The 25,965-nt window shown below is 37.4% G+C and overlaps 2 protein-coding genes across 2 annotated transcripts; both read left to right on the top strand.

The window, feature by feature from the left end:
* The first annotated feature begins 14,044 nt into the window (after window positions 1-14,044).
* On the top strand, window positions 14,045-19,666 carry LOC122081567. Its single transcript, XM_042648747.1, has 6 exons — window positions 14,045-14,635; window positions 14,818-15,006; window positions 15,099-15,200; window positions 17,476-17,499; window positions 18,349-18,815; window positions 19,030-19,666. The coding sequence occupies exons 1-6, from the start codon at window positions 14,155-14,157 to the stop codon at window positions 19,651-19,653; spliced, it is 1,887 nt and encodes a 628-aa protein (XP_042504681.1). The 5' UTR covers window positions 14,045-14,154; the 3' UTR covers window positions 19,654-19,666.
* A 3,370-nt stretch (window positions 19,667-23,036) lies between these two features.
* LOC122081670 (ankyrin repeat and sterile alpha motif domain-containing protein 1B-like) lies at window positions 23,037-25,578 on the top strand. The gene is made up of 3 exons (XM_042648860.1): window positions 23,037-23,635; window positions 24,032-24,229; window positions 24,314-25,578. The coding sequence occupies exons 1-3, from the start codon at window positions 23,140-23,142 to the stop codon at window positions 24,436-24,438; spliced, it is 819 nt and encodes a 272-aa protein (XP_042504794.1). The 5' UTR covers window positions 23,037-23,139; the 3' UTR covers window positions 24,439-25,578.
* The last annotated feature ends 387 nt before the right edge of the window (window positions 25,579-25,965 follow it).

The following is a 25,965-nucleotide window of genomic DNA, read 5'->3' on the forward strand; positions in this document are numbered from 1 at the left end:
AGATGTTAAAGTATGCTTCTGCTACAAGGGGACTTAGTTTTCTCCTTTTTTTGTTGGTTTTGATTGTCTTTCTTCTAGTTATCAAATATCAATGCGCTGGTGTAGTAACTAAGTATCAAGTGGAACTTCACCTTTGTGTACCAGCAATTTGCCCAGTAGTCTAAAGTTGACCTTTTGATTACTTTTGAAAGCATCACATTGTTGTAAAGTGTTTTTAGGCTGAAATGTACTAGATGAGTATATCTGGACATGGATAACCTATCAAATGTGCGTATAATCTGCAGTAACAAAAGCCTTTACATTGTCATTAATAGCCTAAGATATAATTATACCATTATATATTGTCAGGATTCAGCCACTCATGCTAGGTTTAGAGTAAAAAAAAAAAAATCTATTATGAGTTGATATATTGAACCAAAAAAACCTCTAATCCAATTCATGTGGTCCTCCTTTCAGCTTACCTTCTTTATTCTCTCATTTCCTAGAAAATTGGAATAGGGATTACATGGATTAAACTCTATGCATCCAAAGTTTCAGTGCACAAAACCCTATAAGTGAGACCCAACCTTCTCAGTGTGAGGACTGTAAGATCAAGCACCAAGAAACACGAATAATAAAGAGATAATAGATCCGTACGACACAGAGAGAATTTAACGAGGTTCACACACCAGGGTGGTGTGCTACGTCCTCGGGCGAAGAAGAAGATGATTCACTATGTAGAAGAGAAATTACACCCTAGCAGCGGTGAGGAAAAACTCACCCTGAAACCCTAGTTGCGTGAAAACCCTGGAATACAATGACTTTCTCAACAAGCAACAGTACATTATATATACTCCAAATCGTCGGTCGACCCATTGAGTCACGGTCGATCCGGTCGAACCATTCCGTGGGGGCTATGCCCCCGCACCCCTATACGAGATCAGTGATGGGCTCCGGGCTTGGCTCAACCCCTTTGCTTCCATCACAGATCTCAGAAAATTTTTCATTCGGGTCGCCACTATATATGTCGGATCGGGTCAATCTTCAAAACGGGTCAAGAATTCGAGACAAACTTAACAAATCTCCACCTTGGCTTGAATTCTCCTCCAACAGATAAACAAATAGCTAATATCTTCATCTTCTCCAATAGCCCTCCAAAGGGCTGAACTCAAACACAACAAACACCAAGTTCAAGCAATGCTCAAACTTACCAACACATAAAGGCTTAGTCAACATATCAGCTGGATTGTCTTCAGTACCAATCTTCAACACTTGAATATTACCTTGAGCAATTATCTCTTTTATGAAATGATACCGAACATCAATGTGCTTCGTCCTCTCATGATACATTGGATCTTTAGTCAATTGAATAGCACTCTGGCTATCACAATGGACAACAGTCACCCCATGATCCATGCTAAGTTCTCCCAACAAACCTCTAAGCCAAATAGCTTCTTTAATTGCCTCAATCACTACCATATACTCTGCTTCAGTAGTAGATAATGCAACTGTAGCCTGTAAAGTAGTTTTCAACTAACCGTACTTCCTCCAAGAGTAAATACATAGCCTGTGAGTGACCTCCTCTTGTTAAGATCACCTACATAATCTGAATCAACATAACCAGATAAACTATCACCATTCCTCCCAAACTCCAAACAAACACTAGAGGTCCTTTTCAAGTACCTAAGTATCCACTTCACTGCTTCCCAATGAGCTTTACCTGGACATGACAAATATCTGCTCACCACACTAACAGCTTGTGAAATTTCAGGACGAGTGCAAACCATAGCATACATAACGGAGCCAACTACACTAGAGTATGGAACACATGACATGTACTCCACCTCTTCATCTGTCTTAGGTGATAGAGCAGTTGAAAGTCTAAAATGAGATGCAAGAGGAGTAGTTACAGGTTTGGCATTTTTCATGCCAAAACGATTCAATACCTTCTCAGTGTACTTTTATTGAGATAGCTACAACTTTCCTGCTTTTCTATCCCTCTTGATCTCCATACCAAGGATCTTCCTTGCTACCCCCAAATCTTTTATCTCAAATTCAGAACTTAATTGCTCCTTCAACCTATTGACCTCATTCCTATCTTTTGCTGCAATCAACATATCATCAACATAAAGCAACAAATATATGAATGACCCATCAGAGAGCTTTCTGAAATAAACACAACAGTCATATTGACACCTGGAGTATCCAAAAGTAGCCATAATTGAATCAAACCTTTTATACCACTGTCTAGGAGACTGTTTCAAACCATATAGGGACTTCTTCAACAAGCATACATGGTCCTCCTTACCTTCATTAACAAACCCTTCAGGTTGATGCATATAAATCTGTTCTTCTAGTTCACCATGCAAGAATGCTGTTTTCACATCAAGTTGCTCCAACTCCAAATCATGCATATCAATTAAAGCAAGTAGGACACGAATAGAACTATGCTTAACAACAGGTGATAAAACATCATTAAAATCAATTCTTTGTACTTGATTGTAACCCTTTGCAACCAAACGTGCCTTGTACCTAGCATCTTCAACACCTGAGGCAGATTCCTTCTTCTTGAAGACCCATTTGCAACCAACAATTTTCTTCCCTATTCTCAGCTTGACAAGCTCCCGAGTCTGATTTTTATGAAGAGATTCCATCTCCTCATTCATGGCAATCAACCATTTTGTAGAATCAATTGAAGCAACAACTTCAGAATATGTTGCAGGCTCACTATTTTCAATTGTATCTACAACAGATAATGCATAAGCAACAAACTCAGCATGCCCATACTTTTGTGGTTGTCTAATATTCCTCCTTGGTCTATCATTGGCAATGTTGTGCCGCTCTTCTTCTTGATTCTCTTGAGCATCATCTCCTTCAGTAAAAGCAGGCAGCTGGACTAAAGTAGATTGTGCTTTGTTTGAAGATGAACCACCAATTTCAAACTCCACCTTCTCTCTAGATTTTTCTTGATCTTCATCACAATGAATAGGAGCTTCTTTCCTAGGATGCAATATAGCAGATTCATCAAAAATAACATCTCTGCTAATAAGAAATTTTGGAGACTTTGGATCAGAACACCACAACCTGTATCTTTTCACCCCAGATCCATACCCAAGAAAAATACATTTCTTAGCCCTAGGTTCCAACTTCCCTTCATTTACATGTGTATAAGCAGGACATCCAAATACTTTTAAATTTGAGTAGTCTGGAGGTTTACCTGACCAAACTTCTTCCGGAGTCTTGCACTCAATAGCTGTGCAAGGAGATCGATTCACCAACAAGGTTGCTGTGTTAACTGCTTCTGCCCAGAACTCCTTGCCCAATCTTGCATTTGATAACATACACCTCGCCTTTTCTAATAAGGTTCTATTCATATGCTCTGCCACTCCATTCTACTGGGGTGTTTTAACAATTGTATGGTGTCTTGCAATACCTTCACTTTTGTAGAACTCATTAAAATCACCTTCACAAAACTCTAAGCCATTATTGGTTCTCAATCTTTTAATTTGTTTCCCGGTCTGCTTCTCAAGAAAATTCTTTCACTGTTTGAAAGTGAAAAATACTTCATTTTTGTGCTTCAAGAAATAGACCCAAACCTTCCTAGAGAAATCATCAATGAAAGTAAACAAGTATCTTGCACCAGCCCCCTTTGAAGCAACCCTAGAGGGCCCCCATAGGTCTGAATGAATGTAGTCCAAAGTTCCCTTAGTCCTGTGAATAGCAGTACTGAAACTAACTCTTTTTGCTTCCCAAACACACAATGCTCACAGAACTCCATTACTCCTGTACTCTGACCACACAACAAACCCCTTTTACTTAATGATGCCATCCCTCTTTCACTCATATGGCCTAATCTCATGTGCCATAAATTTGTGATATCTGATTCAGACATAGATGATGAAGCTGCTGTAACAGACCCAGTGACTGTAGTACCCTGCAACATATACAAACTGCCAACATTGATTCCTTTCATCAATAAGAGAACACCATTACTGATCGTCATGACTCCACCTTCAGCTACATACTTGCACCCATTTGAATCAAGAGTGCCTAAACTAATGAGATTCTTCTTCAAATCAAGGACATGCCTGACATTAGACAAGGTTCTGACAATACCATCATACATCTTGATATTGATCGTTCCCATTTCAATAGTCTTACAAGAAGCATTATTTTCCATCAACACAACTCCACCTCAAACTGATTCGTATGTGAAAAACCATTCATGATTGGGACATATATGGTAGGAACAACCAGAGTCAAGAATCCATTCATCCTGTGATCTAACTTTATCATCAGTCACCAAAAACATATCAGACTCACTCTCATCTTCAGCAATACTAGCTTCTGCAGAATCATCTCTTTTCTGTTGATTTTGAGCACCACCACCTGCCTTTTGCTTATTTAAAAGCTTATAGCATTCAGATTTAATATGCCCCTTTTTTCTTACAGTAATTGCAGGTTAAATTCTTGTGCTTAGATTTTAATCTAGCATTCTTTTTGTCACCATCTGAACCCCTTTCATTCGTTCTCCCTCCAGCTACCAAACCAACACTATCAGATTTATTGGTAGATGTCAACTCATCATCAATCTTTTACTTGCTTTGCAGATTCGTTTTGACATCCTTAATAGAGATTGTTTCTCTATCATAAATTATGGTATTCCTAAAATATTTATAAGATGGAGGCAGAGAACATAATAATAATAGGACCAAATCTTCATCGTCTATTTTAACATCTATCCTTTTCAAATCAGTAATAATAGAATTGAACTCAGATATATGGGATTTAATAGAAGTACCTTCACCCATATGAAGGGTATACAGTTGTTGCTTCAATCTCAACCTATTGGTGAGGAATTTGGTGAGGTAGAGGTTCTTTAACTTCACCCATAACTCTACAGCCGTTTTCTCTGAGAGAACTTCCTGTAGAACATCATTCGAAAGACACAACTGAATAGCTGAAAGAGTTTTATCATCCAAATCGTTTCAATCATCATCGGGAATAGTTGCAGGTTTCTTCGCCTTCCCAAATAGGGTTTTCTTTAAACCCTGCTGCGTGAGAACATCCATCATTCGAACCTGCCATAAACTAAAACTGATATTTCCGTCGAATCTATCAATATCGTATTTCGTTGAAGCCATGAATCGAAGTAACCCAAAGCTCTGATACCAGTTTGTAAGATCAAACACTAAGAAACACGAATAATAAAGAGACAATAGATCCGTACGACACAGAGATTTAATGAGGTTCACACACCAGGGTGGTGTGCTACGTCCTCGGGTGAAGAAGAAGATGATTCACTATGCAGAAGAGAAATTACACCCTAGCAGCGGTGAGGAAAAACTCACACTGAAACCCCAGCTGCGTGAAAACCCTGGAATACAATGACTTTCTCAACAAGCAACAGTACATTATATATACTCTAAATCGTCGGTCGACCCATCGGGTCGAGGTTGATCCAATCGAACCATACCGCGGGGGTTACGCCCCCGCACCCCTATACGAGATTAGTGATGGGCTTCGGGCTTGGCCCAACCCCTTTGCTTCCATCACAGATCTTAGAAAATTTTCCATTCGGGTTGCCACCAAAATATGTCAGATCGGGTCAATCTTCAAAATGGGTCAAGAATTCGAGACAAACTTAACAAGGACAAAAATCAAGAAATGGATGTTACGACCTCTTGGCCCTTCGATGATGTGTCGGTGGGGTTTCGATTCCTCTCTCCATTTCTTAAGGAGTAGGTTTCTTCTTTATTTTTCCTCTCTATTATTCCTCCCAAGGTTTACTGGGGATTCTTTCATGTCCTCTGTCTTCTAGGTGACATGAAAGGGGATGGAGAAAACATGTTAGGCTCCATTTGACATTGTTCTGTTTCTGCCGTTTCTGCATTTTCTTGTTCCCAGAAACAGAGAAACAACCTAAAAAATGTTTGATAAAGTTGTTCCGTTTCACCCGTTTCTAAAAACATAAATCAAAATTTATGCATATTTACAATTCTAGAAACGACTTTGACGAAACAAGTATCCTGAGAAGGTGATCAAGTATCATGAAGTAGACTTACGAGAATCAATATCTTCGACCATATTTGCATCTATATAACCAGCCAACAAAGGTTTTTCATTTCCAAAACAGAGCCTCAAATTGGAAGTGCCATGAAGATACGTCATAATCTACTTGACAGGATTCCAATGCTCTCTCCCAGGATTTGAGAGAAAACGACTAAATGTGCCAACTGCGCCAACTGCGTGAGCTATATTTGGCCTTGTGCAAACCATGACATACATCAAACTTCCCACTGTGGAGGTATATGGAACTCTTTCCATGTCTTTCTTTTCTTCATCAATAAAAGGACTCTGTTTGATACTCAATCTAAAATGAGTAGCAAGAGGAGAGCAAACCACTTTAGCTTTGTCCATCTTGAATTTTTGAAGCACCTTTTCAATGTACTTCTCTTGTGATAACCATAACTTCTTAGCATTCCTATCTCAAATGATTCTTATGCCAAGAATCTATTTTGTTGGCCCCATGTCTTTCATTGCAAAAGGTTTACTCAACTGCTTCTTCAACTTGTCAATCCTGAAAGCATTCTTGCCAACAATCAACATGTCATCTACATACAATAAAAGGATAACAAAGTTATCATCAGAGAATTTTTGTACAAAAACATAATGGTCAGAAGTAGTTTTCTTGTAGCCTTGCTCCCCTATAATTGATTCAAACTTTTTATACTATTGTCTTGTTGCCTACTTTAAGCCATAAAGACTTTTCTTCAATCTGTACACATAATCCACTTTTGCTTTTTTACTTTGCAACCTTTGGGTTGCTCCATGTAAATCTCTTCCTCTAAATCACCATGAAGGAAGACAATTTTTATATCCATCTGCTCAACCTCTAAGTCAAGGATAGCTACTAAACCAAGAACCACATGAATAGATGGCATCTTGACAACTGGAGAAAATATCTCAGCAAAGTTAATGCCTTTCATTTGAATGAATCCATTGACAACCAATCTAGCTTTGTATCGTGGATATAAAGAGTATTCTTCTTGTTTCACCCTATACACCCACCTATTCTTCAAATCCCTTTTTCCCTTAGGCAATTTCACCAACTCAAATGTGTGATTCTCAAGCAATGACTTCATCTCATTTTGCATTGCTTCAACCCACTTATTCTCGTGTTCATCTTCCATTGCTTCTTCAAAACACTCGGGTTTTCCTCCATCAGTTAATAATACATAATCACTTGTAGAATACTGTGTGGAAGGTTGTCAATCTCTGGTAGACCCCTTGAGTGGAACTGGTGATGGAACTTCTGATATAATAATTGCTCATGAGGACTATCATCTGTCTCAATTTGTATGGGAGTATCTTCATCATCTATACCTTGTTGGTCATTTTGAATTTCATCTCCAACCTGCTCTAGCACTGGGGATGGATGAACCAGATCAAAGTCAATTAAATCACCATTGGGTTTAGGACCTGTCTTCTCCACAGGATCAATATCATGTATGGTATCTTCCTCCATAAATACAACATTCGGCTTCTAATGATTTTGTTATTGATCGAGTTATATAATTTATAACCAAATTCATCCTGACCATAGCTCACAACTATACATTATTGTGTCTTGACATCACGTTTAAACCTCTCATCCTTGGGAATATGCACAAATGCTTTGCATCTAAAGACACACAAGTGATTATAAGAGACATCCTTGCCTGTCCAAGCTCTATTTGGTACATCAAACTGTAATGGGACATATAGTGCTAAATTCAAAACATGCACAACTATATTTAAAGCCTCACCCCAAAAGGTTCTTGACGTCTTGCCTGTGAAAAACATCTGACTCTCTCCATCAGTGTCCTGTTCATTCTATCTGCCAAACCATTCAACTGAGGAGTCTTTGGAGGTGTCTTTTGATGTCGAATATCCATTTCTTTGCTATAATTATCAAATGGTCATGAATGCTTTACTCCATTATCTGTGTGGATGGATGCATTTCAACTTCTTTTCAATTTATTTCTCAATTGAGGCCAGAAACGGTTTGAATACATTTAACACGTGATCCTTTGTCTTCAAGGCGTAAACTCATAATTTCCTTGAGTGATCATCAATGAAAGTTACAAAATAAAGTGACTCACTAAGTGTTCTTATCTTCATAAGACCACACACATCGGAGTGTACTAAGTCAAGTACATTTGACTTCCTTAAAAGAGGAGAGCTCTTAAAAGAGGCTCTATTTTGCTTCCCTACCAAGCAATGAGCACACTTTTTCAAATGAGTATTGTTCATTCTGGGTAGAATCTTCTTCTTCGATAATATCATCATTCATTTTTCACTCATATGCCCAAGCCTTTTATGCCACAATTCAATTGTACCCTCATTCTCCACTGTATTTGGAGAGCTTTGTCTACAGTGAGTACAATGTTGAACAATTTTGCTTCTTGCCACAACCATAGCTCCTTTAGTGAACTTCCATTGTCCATTACTGAAAGTATAACAAAATCCCTCATCATCAAGTCTACCTACAAAAATTAAATTCAAACGGATGTCAGAAACATGTTTCACATCCTTAAGAACTAACATTGTGCCAATATTGGTTTCCAAACAAACATCTCCTATGCCAATAACTTTTGCTAAGTCATCATTCCCCATCTTTACAATCCCAAAGTCACCGGATGTTTAAGATGTGAAGAAGTTCTTTCGAGATGTAACATAAATGGAGGCACCACTGTTAATCACCCAACTAGTCTCATGGTATGCAAGGTTAACAACATCATTATCATAGACAATGAGAAAGTCCTCTGAAATGGTAGTAACTCTTTCATTATTGCTATCAACATATTTCTTCTTCTCTTTGGCTTTTTCCTTTTTATTTTCTATTTTCAGCTTTCAGTAAAACTTCTTGGTATGACCTTTCAAACCACAATAATAGCATTTAACATTTGTAAACTTGTTGGATTTTCCTCTACTCATATCTCTGTTCTTTGAATCTCTACTTTTGCTCCTCCCCCTTTTCTCGGTGACCAAAGCGTTTGAAGATGAAGATGAATTATATGACTTTCTTCTCATCTCTTCATTCAAAATACTATTTTTAGTTAAATCTATCAAGATTATACTATCTGGGGCTGAGTTTGACAATGACGTTCTAAATGTCTCCCATGAGTCCAGTAAAGTACTAGGAAGCCACAATCCATGTATCTCTTCATCAAATTTGATACCCATTGTAGCCAACTGATTAATGATTCCTTGAAATGAATTCAAGTGATCTATCATCGGGGTTCAATCTTGGTATTTCAAAGTCATCATCTATTTGATAAAAAATAGTTTATTATTTTCAGTCTTTCGAGCATTCAATTACTCAAGCTTTAACCATAAAGTGCGAGCGTGTGTCTCTCCACAAATATGGTTCAACACATTATCATCCACCCACTGTCTAATGTACCGATACATTTGTCGATGAAAAATATTTTATTCATCATCGGTTTTATTAGCGGGTTTCTCAGTATTAAAAATCGGTAGATAATAATCTTTCACATAAAGAAAGTGCTCCATTAACATGATAGTTTGAACTATTTAAAGTAACCTTTCTACTTGTATTAGTTTCCATTATTCACCCTAGATATGCAACTTATCAAACAACCTTGCTATGATATTACTTTGATGGGGAGAAACAGAACTAACTGAGAGATGTACCTGGTTAATAGAAACGCGGAACAAAATCTTCCCCTCTTGGATGAACCTAATAGGAAACAAACAACTAGAGTTTGATGGAGCAATTTATTAAACATAAGGCATGCAATAACCAAGCTCCCAAGAAAGTAATTAAATGCATAAATCAGTAAACAGATCTATCATAGACACACATCCACACATCAACATCATCAATTTAATGTGGAAAATCTCCCCAATGAGAGGAGTAAAAACCACGGGATCGTAGTCCACTAAAATCCACTATCTCCAAATAATGGGAATACACAAGAGTCTTCTCTAACTGAAATTAGAGACATACAATCATTCCAAATATCAAGAACAACATATCATTGGCATACATCATCAATGAAATGAAATCCCAAAAGAAAGAAGGAAGAGATTGAAGAGATCTCACCAAAATAGGGGCAACGAAAAAGTTACTAGAACACTAAGTTAAGAATCAGCAAACAACAATCACACCATACAAAATGAAGATCAGTCTGTTGCAAAGCTGTTGTAAAAAAATCAATTCAATCGGACCACAGATAACCATCCGATCAAGCTCTTGAAGATGACTGCGCACTATTCTCTAACCCAGAATTTTTCTACTCCTCTTTTTCTTCTTCTCCAAATTTTTTTCCAATAGCAGCTCTCTCTCTCTCTCTCTCTCTCTCTCTTTTGCTTTCACTTAAACCCTATTATATGGATAAGGTTAAATGAGTAAATTTTCATCAATACTCTTGTGAAAAAAATGCCCTCCTTGTGGGTCTCAAACAAAGATGAGCTTCACCTAAAGAAGGTGAGCATACTTGGGCCATCCTCCACAAGGAGGGAAATCCAACACAACAATATCTACAATTATACATAATTGAGGCTCGATTTAATGTCAAAAAACTTGAGAGAATCATGTTCCTACTAATTAAAGTTTGTGAATTTACCTCTTCTAATCACAATCTTTCAATATAGTCATGTTTCCATGCAGACAACCATGGCAAAAGAGGCTGATTATCTAATAGCAAGTTTGTGAATTTAACTCTTCTAATCACAGTCTTTCAATATAGTTATGTTTCCATTCATACAGCCATGGCAAAAGAGGCTGATCATCTAATAGCAAGTTTGTGAATTTAACTCTTCTAATCACAGTCTTTCAATATAGTTATGTTTCCATTCATACAGCCATGGCAAGAGAGGCTGATTATCCAATAGCAAGTGCTTCTTTTGGGGATAGAAGATCCACTCTTCCTTTAAAATAGTCTAGGGACAGTAGATACTATACTACCAGGGATGTGATGATAGTGTGATCGGGGATAGGGACGTTGCCTTGGCCTATCGCGACATTCTAGATAAGTTGGGGGTAACAATTTTCAGTTAAAAGTATATTATATCCATATGGGATGCTTTTGGTAAAATGTCGGTAATGCATGGTGATATCTCATTCCGACTTTCTTAGCTCTTTAACTTTAGAATTTTTTTCAAGGGGAGTCTAATGGAAGATGAAAATTCCTGTGAGGGTAGCAACCAGATGGATCCCCGCCCTCTCTCCTCTCTCTCCCTTCACCTTCGTGGCGAAGGGGGAGGTGGCGTGGATCCCTTCACCTTTTGCAAGCATTCGTGTTGTTCAAAGGATAATGGTGGCTTGAAATTTAGGACCTGACTCTCCACAGTAAGGCCCCTCTTCTCAAAGCTCTTTTGGCGCTTATGGACTGAATCTAATGCTTTATGTGCTAAATTCCTTAAATCCATCTATTTTCCATGAGGTGACTTCAGAGACTCTCTATTGCTATTGGAAATAATCCAAGTTGGGCTTGGCGTAGCATTATGGATGGCCATGAGGTCTTGAAAATAGGTTTAATTTGAAGTATTGGGCATGGAGATAGGACTGATATTTTTGGCATCTTCCTACTTTTACAGGTTGTCGGATCCAATCTCCTCAACCAACAAATTGTACTTTCCAAAAAGTCTCTTAGCTCATTGATCATGCCAATTAGACTCAAAATCAAGCTATTTTATCCACCTCATTTCAACCTACTAAAGTGGAAGAGATTGTTATAATTCATTTAACCATGTTCCCATGGGAAGACCATCAAATCTAGGAAGAGACTCATAATGGGATCTTTTAAGTCAAATCGGTGTAACACTTACTGTGAAACTTGGAAGCTGAGAAGGAGTCTTTACAAGATTAATATCACCCTCCTCTAAGCCTTAGGAGTAGGTTTTGGTTTAGGTTTGAAACTGAATATGGAATGTCATTCACTTCCAAAACTTAAATCATTTTTTTGAGGGGTTGCGCCGCAGATCTTACTGTAGCCATGAATCTTACAAGAAGGGATATCCCAGTTGACCTCCATTGCTTGTGGTAATGTGAAAGAATTAACTTCACATATTTTACGAGCTTACCATTTTGCTCGATCAGTATGGCTTGGCTGCAAGTTATCTCACAAATCTTCAGAAGGAAATGAGGTATGCCTACTTAATTGGATTAATGGTTGGAGAATCTTCGATCTGAAGGGTAAGGAAGCTAGCAAGGAGATTATTTCTCTTTGCACTTTTGTTTGTTGGTAGTTATGGCTGGGGTGAAATGATTTTTGCTTGGGAAATAGTCTTGGACGTCCCTGGAGGTTATTCAGTCAGAGGAAACGCACTTCGACGAATTATACCAAGCTACCTCCCCCTCACCTCAAGTTCACCTCAAGTTCTTTCAAGAGATCGAGCCCAGTCGTCTGATTCCTTGCCGTACCAGGGGGCCTCCTATTGAAAATATTTTAAAAATAAACTGTGGTGCAAGAATTTGGTCTGGTTCAATGAATGGTCATCAGTGAGGCCCACGGTTTGCTGTCATCGACCCAGTCATATTTTAGATAGTTTCAGTATGGGAAGCATTGGCAATTTTTCAGCTCTGTTAGAGGCTATATTTGAAGACCTCGCTCACATTATAATAGAATTTTACAACAAAGATGTGGTGACCTTTTTGGATTGTGGAATGTTCTCAGCCTTCTTGATAGTTAAGCCCATCTTAGAACATATTCTTCAATTAAAATCATATTTTGAATCTTGTATTTTTTGTTGTTTCAAGGGAGTTTCACAGTATAGCTGACTCTTTAGCAAGAAGGGCAGTGTCTCTGACAAGAAAAATAATATAATTCTCTTAATTAATTCATGGCTCTAATGTCAATGTTTGGCATCCATGAGTTTATCCTGTCCCTTTGATTAAATTTGATTTCACTTAAAAAAAAATTACTTACCTCTCTATTTAATTAATAATCAGCAAATAGCCCCACCCCCTACCCCCTACCCCCTCCTTCATTGAGATAAGAGGTGTCACTACTACTAAACCCGCTGCATAGGAAAAGAATATAATAAAGATCCATATTAATACTTTTTTTAAAGGGCAAAGCTCAATTTATTCTACCAAATAAGAAAAAAGAAACTTAATTTATTATTTTCAACTATTGTGTAAGTAATCTATATTCCTTCACTTTGTTCATTGCTAGATAAGGAAAGATTTATATAATATATAGTGGAAAGGTGGATGATTTGAAGACTTATAATGCTTTGAAAATGAATCATTCTATCAAAATAAATATAATCACAAAAACAAAATTAATCTCAGGTTTTGGAATGTTGAAACAAACATTAACTGAGCTGAGATTTCTTCACAGTCTTTGCAGATCTACAGTCAATAGTTACGATGACGGTGCTAAAACATCCTCGGTATTGCTTTTCCATGATGTCCTCCAAATGTATAAATTATTCGTCCACCTATTGAGTGGGTATTTTATTCTGGTACCAAATTTTATAGGGATAATTGAACCTCAGGATGGTGGAAAATTCATTTTTATTATTAATTTTTTTTTATAAATTTTATTCTTCTTATCATAATGGATGAAGAAATGGTTCTAATAATCTAATAGGTTGAATTGGCCTATCTGTATCGGTATCAATTGAGATCCTTTTTTTTTTTTTCCTGTGATCCATACCGCTAAATCAATATTGATCCAGATTGGCAATGACCGCGACAAATACTTAAGCCTATTATGCCAATTAGAATTAAAATAAAGAAAATGAAATTAGTATCCAATCTTTAAATGTTAAATAAAATAAAAAGAAAAAAAGTGGGAACAAAGTAAGAGGAAAACCAAAAAGAAGATGGGATATAGAGTCCGGATTGATTATTAAAAATAAAAAATAGAATAATAATGAAAACCATGTCAGTTTTTGTTGGGATTGATTAAGAAAATGAAAAGGCAACCTATATGTTTTCAAACGTTGGCCATTCTCTTACTTTTATTTATTTATTTATATTTTTATGCTTATCCTACCAAAAAGGGGTAGAGGAATGTTATATTTCGTCCAGAACACCCATGCTTCTTCTTATACCCACTTAAGGCAAATGACTTTCACTTCCAAGTTCCACCCTTCGTCCGTGTTCCAACTTCCAACAATTGTGCCTGTGCTCAATTGGGTAAGTGTCTGCCTTGTATGGCTGAATCAACTTCTGGTTCCACCACCCTCAAGTATGGAGATGTATATAAAGCAGCTGTTGATGGGAAGGAGGACATTATCCTGAACTTCCATATGCAAAACCCTGCTTCACCCATCAATGATAATGGTGATACTGTCCTTCATGTGCTTGCTCTATATAGCCACACCAAGATTGCCAGTAAACTACTAGAGCTGCAAATGCATCATGGACTGTCCGCGAAAAATTGCAAAGGAAACACAGCACTGCACGAAGCAGCCAGGGTTGGTGCTTTGGAGATTGCAATGTTGATGGTGAATAAGGAACAGAACATAGTCAATGACACCAACTTCATGGGAGAGACACCACTATACTGGGCTGCTGCATATGGAAAGATCAAAATGTTTCATTTCCTGGCCAAAATAACCAACATTGAGATGGGATTGAGAAGAAATGATGGCTCTACCATTCTTCATGCCTCTGTGATGGGCGATTTTTATGGTATATGAAGTCTAATGTTTTGATTCGATTTTGTGTTCTAGTTGTCTATATGGAAACCTATTAGTGTGTATTGTGAAACCCTAAACAGTCTTAACAATTTCTTCATTTACATTGTTAGTTTTGTTACAAATACTCTTGGAAATGTATTAGCTCATGACAGTATCTCATACTGTGTGAATTAGGCCTAGCTTTAAAGATAATGGGTCAGTACCCGTATGGTGCCATTGCTGGTTGCAGAGACAGGAACACGGCTCTTCATCTATTAGGCCAATTGCCGATTTCGTTCAGGAGTGGAACGTTCTACTCAGAGAAGAATGTAGCAGACTCCTCCTTCATCCCATGGGCATTGTTGAAATTAATAATCTACTTCTGTATGTGTATATTGGATCTCTATCATTGTTATTATCGTAATCTTTGTTGTCTTAACTTTCGATTGGGAATTGATTGGGTTGTTGATGAACAGGTATTCCTTTGAATGCAAACAAGGAAAACTTGACAGATCCCGAGGATCCTCGCACAACTGAAGATGAGAGGAGTTTTTTGCAGGGCAAGAGAAAAAAACCAGGTTATATAGACTACTTTTCCCAACTCTTATGATTTCAGAAAAAAATCTTTTATCTATTTCTCATTTTCCTTTTCTGTAAAACATGCTTTGTATAAGCTACTAGGGCTATAAAATCATCTTCTATTACCATACAGAGGGTATTTTGTGCAATATTGTAAAATTCACAAATATTAATACAGTTACGAGAGGGGGACTGGTTGACCCATTTCAAATTTTTTTTTTTTTTTTTTTTTTTTTTTTTTTTTTTTTTTTTTTTTTTTTCACTTTGGCATGGTTTTATAGCATCTTCAGATGACTCTGCATTGACTTGATCATTCTCGGTTCTTACTGCCACAACTCCTGCTGCTGCACTTGAATCTAATCCATCCTCATTTTCTCCATCATCTTCACCCTCATCCTCCTCTTCTCGCTCACATAATTTTTTCTCTTTCCAACATTAAGAACTATGTTGGAATAAGTCTTGAGTTTTCAAATTATCTCATGTAGTACATATTGATTGTACTGTTCTCCATGGTCATGAAGTTCATGATCATTTTAACGGCGGCTCTACTTGTCCATTTTCCACCAGTTCAACCTCGTATGGCAAGAATTCTCTTAGTCCTTCGTATTATCTCTGAAACAACTTGATATCTTTTTTGTTTCTTGGATTCAAGCGACCCTCTCTATAGATATCCTCAAGCATTTAGTTTAAGTATGGAAAATCAAATGAATGTCAGAGATATCTGGTTTGTCATAGAGCAGCTTTTCTTTGATCATGACAGGCTAGCTATTTGCAATTGAAATTCCAATCCCAGTCTATTATCTGGGATCTCTCTCTATGAGCTCTTATCTTCAAGAAATAAAATCGCTCGTAGACTTCCTTTCTGCCAAAGATGAGCCCACTAAAAATTCCAAATTGACTGTTCAATTCTTGGCCAGTTATCCGACACTGCCATCTTTTGTTGAACTCTTTTCTTGGCTTCTTGGTCACGATTACTTGTCCAGTAGTTACATATTACTTCCAATAAGAGAGCAATTCTTTGTTCTTCTCCAACAAGGGAAACTAGCCATTTCAAAACAACTCGATCAAAGGGAAATGCATGGGTAAAAGCAGTTACAATAATCAACTGAACTAGAACAAATATCAGTCCTGTGGTCGTGGTCAGCAAAACAACCCTGCTCGGCTGCTCCGAGAAACTCCAATCAATTCAGTTCCTCCTCTAAATTTTTGTTCTAGACCACCTTTCTCCACAGTCATGCAATCCATTTCATGGCATGCAACGCCAAATTTGTATGAAGTAGTCACTCAGCCATCAACTGTTGCCACCGGTGGAATCTTGCTTTTCTTATCTATAAATTCCTCAACCTTTTGCTGAAATGCAACTGCAGGAGCCTTCTGAATCCTCCTAGTTTCCTGACTCCAGAACATCGTCTTACTTGACACCAAGTGATGGCATTATTTTTTTCAAGACCCCATATTATCCAAGAGATTAATCTAATTATGTTGCTAATGAGCAAACTTTACCTATTGTATATATTGGTTCTTCACAACTTCAAAGTTCTTCTCATTACTTTCTCTTAAAGGATGTTTTAATTGTTCCTTGCTTTAAAAAGAATTTTCTCTCTCTGAGGAAATTCCCAAGAGACAACAATTTTAGCTTTGAATTTGATCCGAATGGATTATATGAGAAGGATCTCTCCATGAAAAAGAACTCCGCTGCAATAGTTCTTCACCACCCTATCCTCTTCCACACTCCATTGGTGTTCAAGGCTCTCCTCAGGCTAATGTTACTGCTAAAGTTTCCCCTGGAGTTTGGCATGCCAGACTAAGTGCTAACTGGGTAATGTTGGGCATGAAGGTCTGATTTACCTTGGGATATTGACCTAGAAGAAACACTTTCAGGAATTACTTCAAAGAATTGATTGAACCTTGTATCAAATCCTTGGCTTGGTAAATGAGAACTGAACACTATTATGATTTAATTTCATCATCCAACCATGAGATCTTAACCTTTAGGGAGATGGCTATCTTTCCCTCCTAATTCCTATTGGGGAGTGATTCTTTTATCATTGATAAAACTCCACAGTGGGAAAAGGTATCTATGGGTAGTGGCATGAAGTGGGAAAAGGTATCTAGGGGTAGTTGCATAAAACACAAGGTGGTTTAACATCGACTACTTAATACTCTAGATACTTTTACATTATTGGAATTGATTATTGGATTTTTCCTTTAATTTCTATAGTGTAATTCATTTGTTCATCTTGCTGAATTAATCCCATCACTTTTCTGTTGCAGGAATGATGAGACAATTATTCAGACGTGAGTATGAATTTTATTTTTCCCTTCATTTATGACATATAATTTATAAACCACCTATATCATTGTTGCAGTTTATTCAACTTGACCTGTGATGAGAGGGTTCTATTATACTTGCTTTCTTTCTTTCTTTCTATTTCGATTGAAGTGATCAGATAATTGATCCCCAAAATAAATTTTTCATCAATTTGTAAAGTAAATTTTGAAGTACTGCAAACAAGGTGGTGGAATGATAACAAGTACATGGAGCTCTAGTTTCTTGCATGCATGGACACCCCACATAGGTAGGCTTTGCTCCAAGGCCTTCAAATGTACCATGTAGCAGATCAGGCAGGGCACAGATTTTATGTAAAAGCAGGATCCAAGGTATCCTACATTATATGCAAGTTTCAGCCAAAACAGAGTAGACCATGCAAAATATTTTGCAAATTGATGAAACTGTGGAACTTCTGAAAAATGTAAATACTAATGGATGGTTGGAAATAGAAGGAAACAGTCCAATACCTGAGTTATATGATTGTAATAGAAATATTTCATCTTCCACCGAAAAAGAAAGAAAGAAAGATTTCATCTCTATGCTCGTGAGATTCCTTGCAGTTATCCATTAACATGTACTTTCATTGTTGGAAAGCACATCAATTCTTCAACATCAATCCTCCTCTAGCAGCCTAGTCTTAGCATGGTTGAAATAGCCAATTTTGATCAAATTTTATTTATTCAGCAGTCGAAAGTGTCACATCACTCTGCCATGTGCAAAAGTATGTGGCAGAGATCTTTCTTTCTTTCTTTTTTTTTGGTAGAAAGAGAAATTTTATTTTGCAAGTAGCTTATGTAAAATTATATTTTTTGCAGGGATTCCAGTTGTTGGAGGAATTGTGGATAAAAAACAACAGCATGAATTGGCACTAGAACTGGTAAAACTATTGATAAAGAGAGAGTCAGAGTACTCAGAATGGAATAATTCCATAGGCCCCCCAACTGAACAGCCAAATTTTTTACACAGTACAAATACAATCACCGATACCCTTGTGCTAGCTGCAAGGAATGGGATTGTTGAGATTGTGGATGTGATCCTTAAAGAATGTCCTTGGGCTATAGAGTTTGTAGATGAGAATGGAAAGAACATACTCCATTTTGCAGCTGAGTATCGTCAAACAGGAATTTTTAAGCTTTTAAAGTCAAGGGGAATTCTTATAAATAAGATGGCTTCAGATGTTGACAATGAAGGGAACACAGCTTTGCATCTTGCAGCAAAGCATCCGCAAAAGACTTCTTATGCAACAGGATATGATATGGCATGGGAGTTGCTTTGGTTTAAGGTATTATTACTAACTAAAGGGATTCATAGAGTAATAGTATGGTTGGTACTAGAACCATAAACAAGGTTAAATAAAATAATCCCATCATTAAAGATAGACTGATAAAATATAAGCTATATTATGCTTAACTAATGTAACTAATTATGCACAGGAATTCTTGTGCCTTGATGGATGGTTATTGAACATGTTTTCATTCCTTATATTTTGTTTGTAGAGAGTCAAGGATGTCTCCCCAGCTCATATGTCCAGTCTTCGAAATTCAGAAGGTAGAACAGCATATGAAATATTCGATGAAACTCATCAGAATTTGTTACGGAACAGTGTAGAGTGGGCTAAGCTGATGTCAAGTACGTTCATGGTTGTCTCCACCCTAATTGCCACGGTGAACTTTAGCGCAGCATTTGCTGTCCCAGGTGGATATGATCAAGTCTCTGGTGTTCCTGTTTTTTCCAGCAAATCAATAGATATTAAAGCATTCTATGCATATTCTACAGTTGCATTGGTCTTCTCTGTTGCCAGCCTTGGTTCGTCCTTCTCTGCTTTTCTGTCTCGCTTTCATAGTATTGATTTTTATTTTTTCTTGCCATTCAAATACCTTTTGGGAGGTTGTTCTCTCTTTTACTCAGTATTTTACACAGTTTTTGCATACATACAAGCTCTTATACTTGTGACAAATGGGCGAGCTTCAAACTCTGAATTTTTGCTGGGATTTTTTGCCACCGCAGTTGCTATATTATCGGTCAATCTTGAATTCATAGATATAATGTTTCCGGTCTTTCGCTACATGACAGATCTTGTCATTCATAAATATTTTACCAAGGCCAATGGATATAAATAGATGTTCATCTTCACAAGTGCTGCATTTGTCTATACATATAAATGTACAAGTGTGGCTTCTGTTAAACAAGTTTACCATATTGAGTCTAATCAATTTTAGAGCATATATGGGAGATTCTAGGGAAACAGTGCTTAAATAACATAAAATCATTACTTGCAATCTCTTTCCTCCTGGTTCTTTTTCTTCTTGTTAATATTCTTGTTTAGTGATTTAGTATTGGATAAAATTGTAGATGAGGAATGTTGGAACTGCATTCCATTTTTTTTTTTCTTTTTGGATGAATAGATAATTTATTATAAACCAAAAAGAAAACAAGCCCACAATCAAAGGGAAGCACAATACATCTCAAAAGGAAAACAAGCAATCAAATGGCAGCACAATATAACTAAATTACACCCAAAATTAAAGAAACAAAGCTCAATTTAAACAAGCAAGGCTAATGCATACAATATCAGCAACAATATGGTTTACTGATGGGTGGCATAAAAATGAATAGCAAAAGGATCTGATGATGCAATGTGCCTATTACTCAGCAGATTCTGGGCAAGGAGATATGAAGGGTAGAACCTTGTTATGGATCTCAAACTCAATAGACCTACAGATCTGTTGAATTGTGCAGGAAGAGTGGGATTATGTTCTTTTTATTTCACTCCCACCAAATATAATAGATTGAAGCATAAAAGGTTTACTTGCCAATAGTCAAAGATCATCTGTCCCTTAAGGTGCTTCCTAGTCCACTTCCATTTTCTAGAGAAATGCTGAGTAGCTTTAATGGAAGGCAAACATTTAAGAAGCATATAGGGACAAGAGAAGCATAGTTGATCAATCAAGAGGAATTCCAATAGAAGCAACAATTAGGCACGTCTATGTTCCTTTGGAGAAGGAAGAATTAAGTAGGCAGAGAACAAGAATCCAACTGATTCCGATTCCATTCCTCGATAAGATTAGAGGAGGTGGAAGGGTCAGGTTGTCAATCCCTATCCCTCAAGATATCAGAGACTTTTGAATGTCAATGGGAATGTTCTATTGGAATTATGGGCTAAAATTAATTATTCAGATTGATTAAATGGGTGATAGTCAAGTTACATGAATTGGTTCAGTCCACTTTCAAGTTTAGGGATATGTTGGCACAACCTATTGTGGTTTAAGTTTTTGAGTGCAAGACAATATTATAAATGCTGAGTTTTGGATTCCTACAGCCTTCATTCACTTTTCTCCTCTTTGCCACAAAACTGAGGAAACTCAAGGTCTGGGGGGCTGTAGAAGATTCATAACCAAGAGAAGAAAATTACATCGATTTCGTCATCAACATACTTTGGTGCAATGCATATATCTTGTTTCTCCATGATTTTGATTCGATTGTGTTATTGTTTCTTTGTGTGATTCCTTCATTAGGGTTTTTTGATTCGATCCCATAGGCGTCATAGTGAATCTGGTATTAATAAGTACCCTTTTGGGATGGTAGTTTTCGAGCCAAAGAAGGGTGCCAATTCCATCATCAATACAATATCGAATGACTTGTGGTTTAAGCTTGAGAATCTTCCTCCAAGATTAGGAGCATCAGCAGGGTAAGAGACGGTCCAAAGGGAATTATTTTTAAAATATTTAGTGTAAATCTAATCCATCCAATGAATTTTACCCTTCGCGGCCACACTCCAGATAAGCTTAATGATATTGGCCTGATGCCCTTCTTTAACCTTGTGAATGCCTATATCCCCTTCCCAAGGCAAATGAAATTCCAATTGATGGGGTGCAAAAATTTAGAACTGTAATTCTCCTTCCATAGGAAAGCATCAATGATCTTACTAATGATGGAAAGGATACTAAATATCGTCTTAATGATGGAATCAGGACCAACAAAAAAATAAGAGGCCCATAGAACTGACCCCAAAAGCTAAAATTTTGACAATTCTTAATTTAGTGGATTTTTATCCCAATTGAGGATATTTGATCTAATGATGTGCTTGACTGATATGGAGTGAATGTATGATCAACCAAATCTCCCACAAGATTTGCAAATCTCTCTACAAAATCGCGGAGAGAAAACGAAGCGGATCCCACTCTTGGTTATGACCTATCAATCAAACTTGCATTCAGGGTGCTACCTCGCCTTCGGATTGCAAATGGCGAGCGACCTTTGGATTGATTGCAAGCAAGAAGCAACATATTGCTAGATCGCAAGCAACCTCTATTTCAACCCACTATTCTAGTCTAGGTCTTTTGCTCTAGCCCTTCCCTGCTTAGTCCACCTCTTCGGATTCTAAGATTTGTGATTCTCTTAGTTCCGATAAACAAAGCCCAGCCCCCTTTGGTCAGTTTACAGAGTGGCTTGCAACCGCCTACTTTATTTAATGGGAAGGAGCACTTCCTGGTAAGGCCAACAAATACCTTCAGATGAGCCTATGACTACTAAACTTAGGTGTACGACCCCGGTCATCGACGATATAACCTTCTTGTGACGTTGGCCAAAGTCAAGTTAAAATTGGCTCAAGTTTACATCAGGGGTTTCATCCGATTGGGCCCTTTGCTTGAACCAGAACTGATTGGGCTCTTTGGGTTGGTATAGTTTCAATCTAGTCATGTCAAAATCAATTAACTATATTTTGAAATTATTTTGATCAAATTAAAACCTCCTATACCATCAGGAATACTTAGTATCATAGCCTCGGCAAAGGGGAAAGAGTCACGGCTATTAGTAAAGGATCCTGTTACATGTAGACACTGAATTTTCTTAACTCCAATATGGTCGTTCCTTTATTACCAACAATTGGAGCTTTGAAAAACCCCAGGGTTTTGCACGGTGTGAAATTACTGTTTTCCCTCTAGGATGACGAGGAAGTCCAAACACTGTCAGAATGGGCTGAAACTCAATGGAAAGCATATTATATGAATTTGACACATCTACTAAAATTTGGTACAAATCCAACAGTATTTGGCTACTCATCCATCAAACCCTAATTTCATTCACCATTTAATTTTTCTTTTGCATTAGGGTTTATGGCCCTAACAAAGACTTTTGAGCAAATTTCTTGTAGTGTTCATCTGAGAATGCTTGGACATCAATCTTGTAATAATTATTCTTTCTTTCTAATATATTCTCTTGTTGGTAAAAAAAATAAAGCAAAACTAGCTAAGCAAAGAATATAATAAAATCCGTCTTCATGCTTTAGTAGTACTTTGTTAAAAGATAAAGTAATCTACTGTAAAGACTGTATAACCCTCCTTTACTATGTTCTTTGCTTGGATTTCTTTACTTTCCAAGCAAAGTGAGAGAATTAAAGATTTGTATAACATAATCAAAAGGTTGATGATTTGGAGTATATTTGATAAACCATTATATGCTTCTTTACTTTCCATGGTGCCCTTCATTACCTGAGGATAGGAAAGATCGATATTCTCCTCACCCGTACTTCATATACTTATATCAATTAGAGCATTGAGTTCCCTTCTACCATTCATCTATTCAGAATCGAGAGTCGGACCAGCATGGCTGTATCAACATCTCGTTCGAACAAGCTTAAGGATGAAGTATATAAAGCAGCTGTTGATCATGCTGGGAAGAATGATAATAAGGAAATTATCCTGAAATTCTATGAGGAAAACCCCACTTCACCCATCGATGATCAAGGTGATACTGTCCTTCATGTGCTCGCTCTGCACCGCACCGAGGTTGCCTGTGAACTACTACAGCTTGAGATGCATCATGGCCTGTTGGCGAAAAATTGCAAGGGAAACACAGCACTGCATGAAGCATCCAGGGTTGGTGCTCTGAAGTTAGCAAAGTTGATGGTGCGCAAGGAAAATAGTATAGTCGATCATAGCAACCTCGTGGGAGAGACACCACTTTATTGGGCTGCTGCTTATGGACAGACGAAGATGTTTCAGTTCCTTGCTGAAAAAAGCAATCATAGCAATCTCATGGGATTGAGAAGAAATGATGGTCTTACCATTCTTCACGCTGCTGTAATGGGCGAATTTTATGGTAGGTCTACTCATTTAATGGAATACATGTGTGAACCACGGATCGTACGAGGGATATGAGAGAGTGGATCAAGTCCTTGTACGAGAATCATTCTCAGTTGATCGGCACAGATGGAATCCACCCAGCAACCAACTCTCTGATGAATTCTATCTGTGTAGATCAACCCATTCTCGTACGAGAACCTGATCCACATTCGGGATATGATTCTTCTCCATAGAGCCTAGGGAACAAGAAGTCATCCCACAGCTGAGGTGATCTAGAGATCTGTACCCCGGTCCTCAAGCCATGGAATGGCTCCATATTCCTTGGGCTCCATTGGAGAAGCTTCTTGGACGGTACCGTTCTCAGACTCCAACATTACTAGCTTATGACAGTCTCTCATACCGTGTGAAACAGATCTGGCTAAAGAGATAGTGGATCGGTACCCACCGTTTCTTGCTGTGGCTTGTAATGAAGAGAAGAAAACAGCACTTCATCTATTAGCTCAATCGCCCTTTCTGTTCAGAAGTGGAACGTTGTACTCAGAGATGAATGTAGCTGACTCCTCCTTCATCCCATTGGCATTGCTGAAATTAATGATCTACAGCTGTTTAAGTATGGTTCATCTATATCATAGGTATATATCATTGTCATCTTTATTCGTTTTCTTTGGAAATTGATTGGGTAGTAGATGAACAGGTATTCCTGTGGAGGATCCAAACAAGGGAAACTTGACAGATCCAGAGGATTCTCGGGAACCTGAAGATGGGAGGAGTTCTATCAAAGGCAAGAAGAGAAATTACTTTTCCACTTCCAACTGTTGATCTTTACTTATTTTTGTATGGGAGAAAAAACGGTAGCCATTCCTGTACCCTATCCCCTTCATTGGGTGAGCACACATGGATATCCACCAGAGAGCACATAGGGGTAGTGTCAATCCACAGACCTTATGAGAAGTCATAGGGAACAGGGATGGTTATCAGAGAGTGGATCATGTTCTCATACATTGATCCACACACATGGAATCCACACAAGAAAATGTTGGGTGATGGATTCCATGTATGTGAATCAGATGGTACGAGAGCCTGATCCATACTGCTGTTATTGTTCTTTTTCTGTTTGTATTTTATTATCTTTTTTTCCCCCATTTTATAAATTATTAAGTTTAGTGGTATTGATGGCTGGAGGCCATACTGATCACCCGCGATGTCAATTCCAATATGGTACGGACAGGATTGTATCAATCCAACTATTAGGTCTGTATCAGGCGTAAGTTAAAAAAATAGTCACCTTTTATACATACTTTCAGTCCATTATTGGTATTATATCAATAGCAGTTATCAAGGATATCAAAACATATCAATCAATACGCGGATACAATGCCAATACTTAGAACCATAAGCTGTACATATTGTGGCTAAAACCATCATCTGTTGCTGACACAACCTCCCAACTAAAGCGGGTTTGACCTAGAAGAAAGACTTTCTGAAGTCACTCTAGAATCAAGTCCTTGGCCTTGGAATTTTCCTTCAAATTTATAGATCCTATTGATTTGGTCTTGAGTTGATAGAAACTCTTTTCTCATGCATGATTAATGATGATACAATTATTTAGATGCAAGTATGACATATTATTTAAGAAGCCACTAATATCATTATTACTAGAGTTCATTCAACATGACCTGTGATGAGAGGGTGCTATATAACTTGCATTCTTTCTTTCCATGTTGATTAATGTGATCATATATATATATATATATATATATATATATGAATTCTAACCCCCCCCCTTAAAATGTAGGAAAGAATAAGAAAAAAAATAAAATAAGAAAGATGAAGAAAAGTCCACAAAAATAATTGTCTTCTCCCTACAACTGAATGAAGCTACGAGAGAAATCTGAAGAGGATACAAAAGGATAGAGACCAGGGTCAAAGATTAAAACTACTAGTACATTCCTCTTTTTTATTTTTTATTTTTATTTATTTATTTATTTTTTTATGAATGTGAAAATATATTTAACAAGCCTATGAATACAAAGAGGCCCCATTAAAAAAGGGGGGGGGGATAAAAAGGGAAAACATGAAATACATTAAAGGCCATGACCTTCATGAAAGAGATGAGCAATGTTACAAGATGACATAATGAAACGGTTTCTAGGAGATGAAGTCCAAAAGCAACCAATGGAAGAAAGCATTGTTTTTATCTCTCAGGAGATGGAATCTCAAATTTGAGTGACCAACCGGGATTTGGATGTCCATCTCCTTAGATTACTTTCCCTTCAAATGTGGTAAATCACCACATTGAATACCAGCTTTCCCAATATATGACACCCTAAATTGTCACTAGTTGGC

This window comes from Macadamia integrifolia, chromosome 6 (assembly GCF_013358625.1).
Source record: "Macadamia integrifolia cultivar HAES 741 chromosome 6, SCU_Mint_v3, whole genome shotgun sequence".
Taxonomy (NCBI): domain Eukaryota; kingdom Viridiplantae; phylum Streptophyta; class Magnoliopsida; order Proteales; family Proteaceae; genus Macadamia; species Macadamia integrifolia.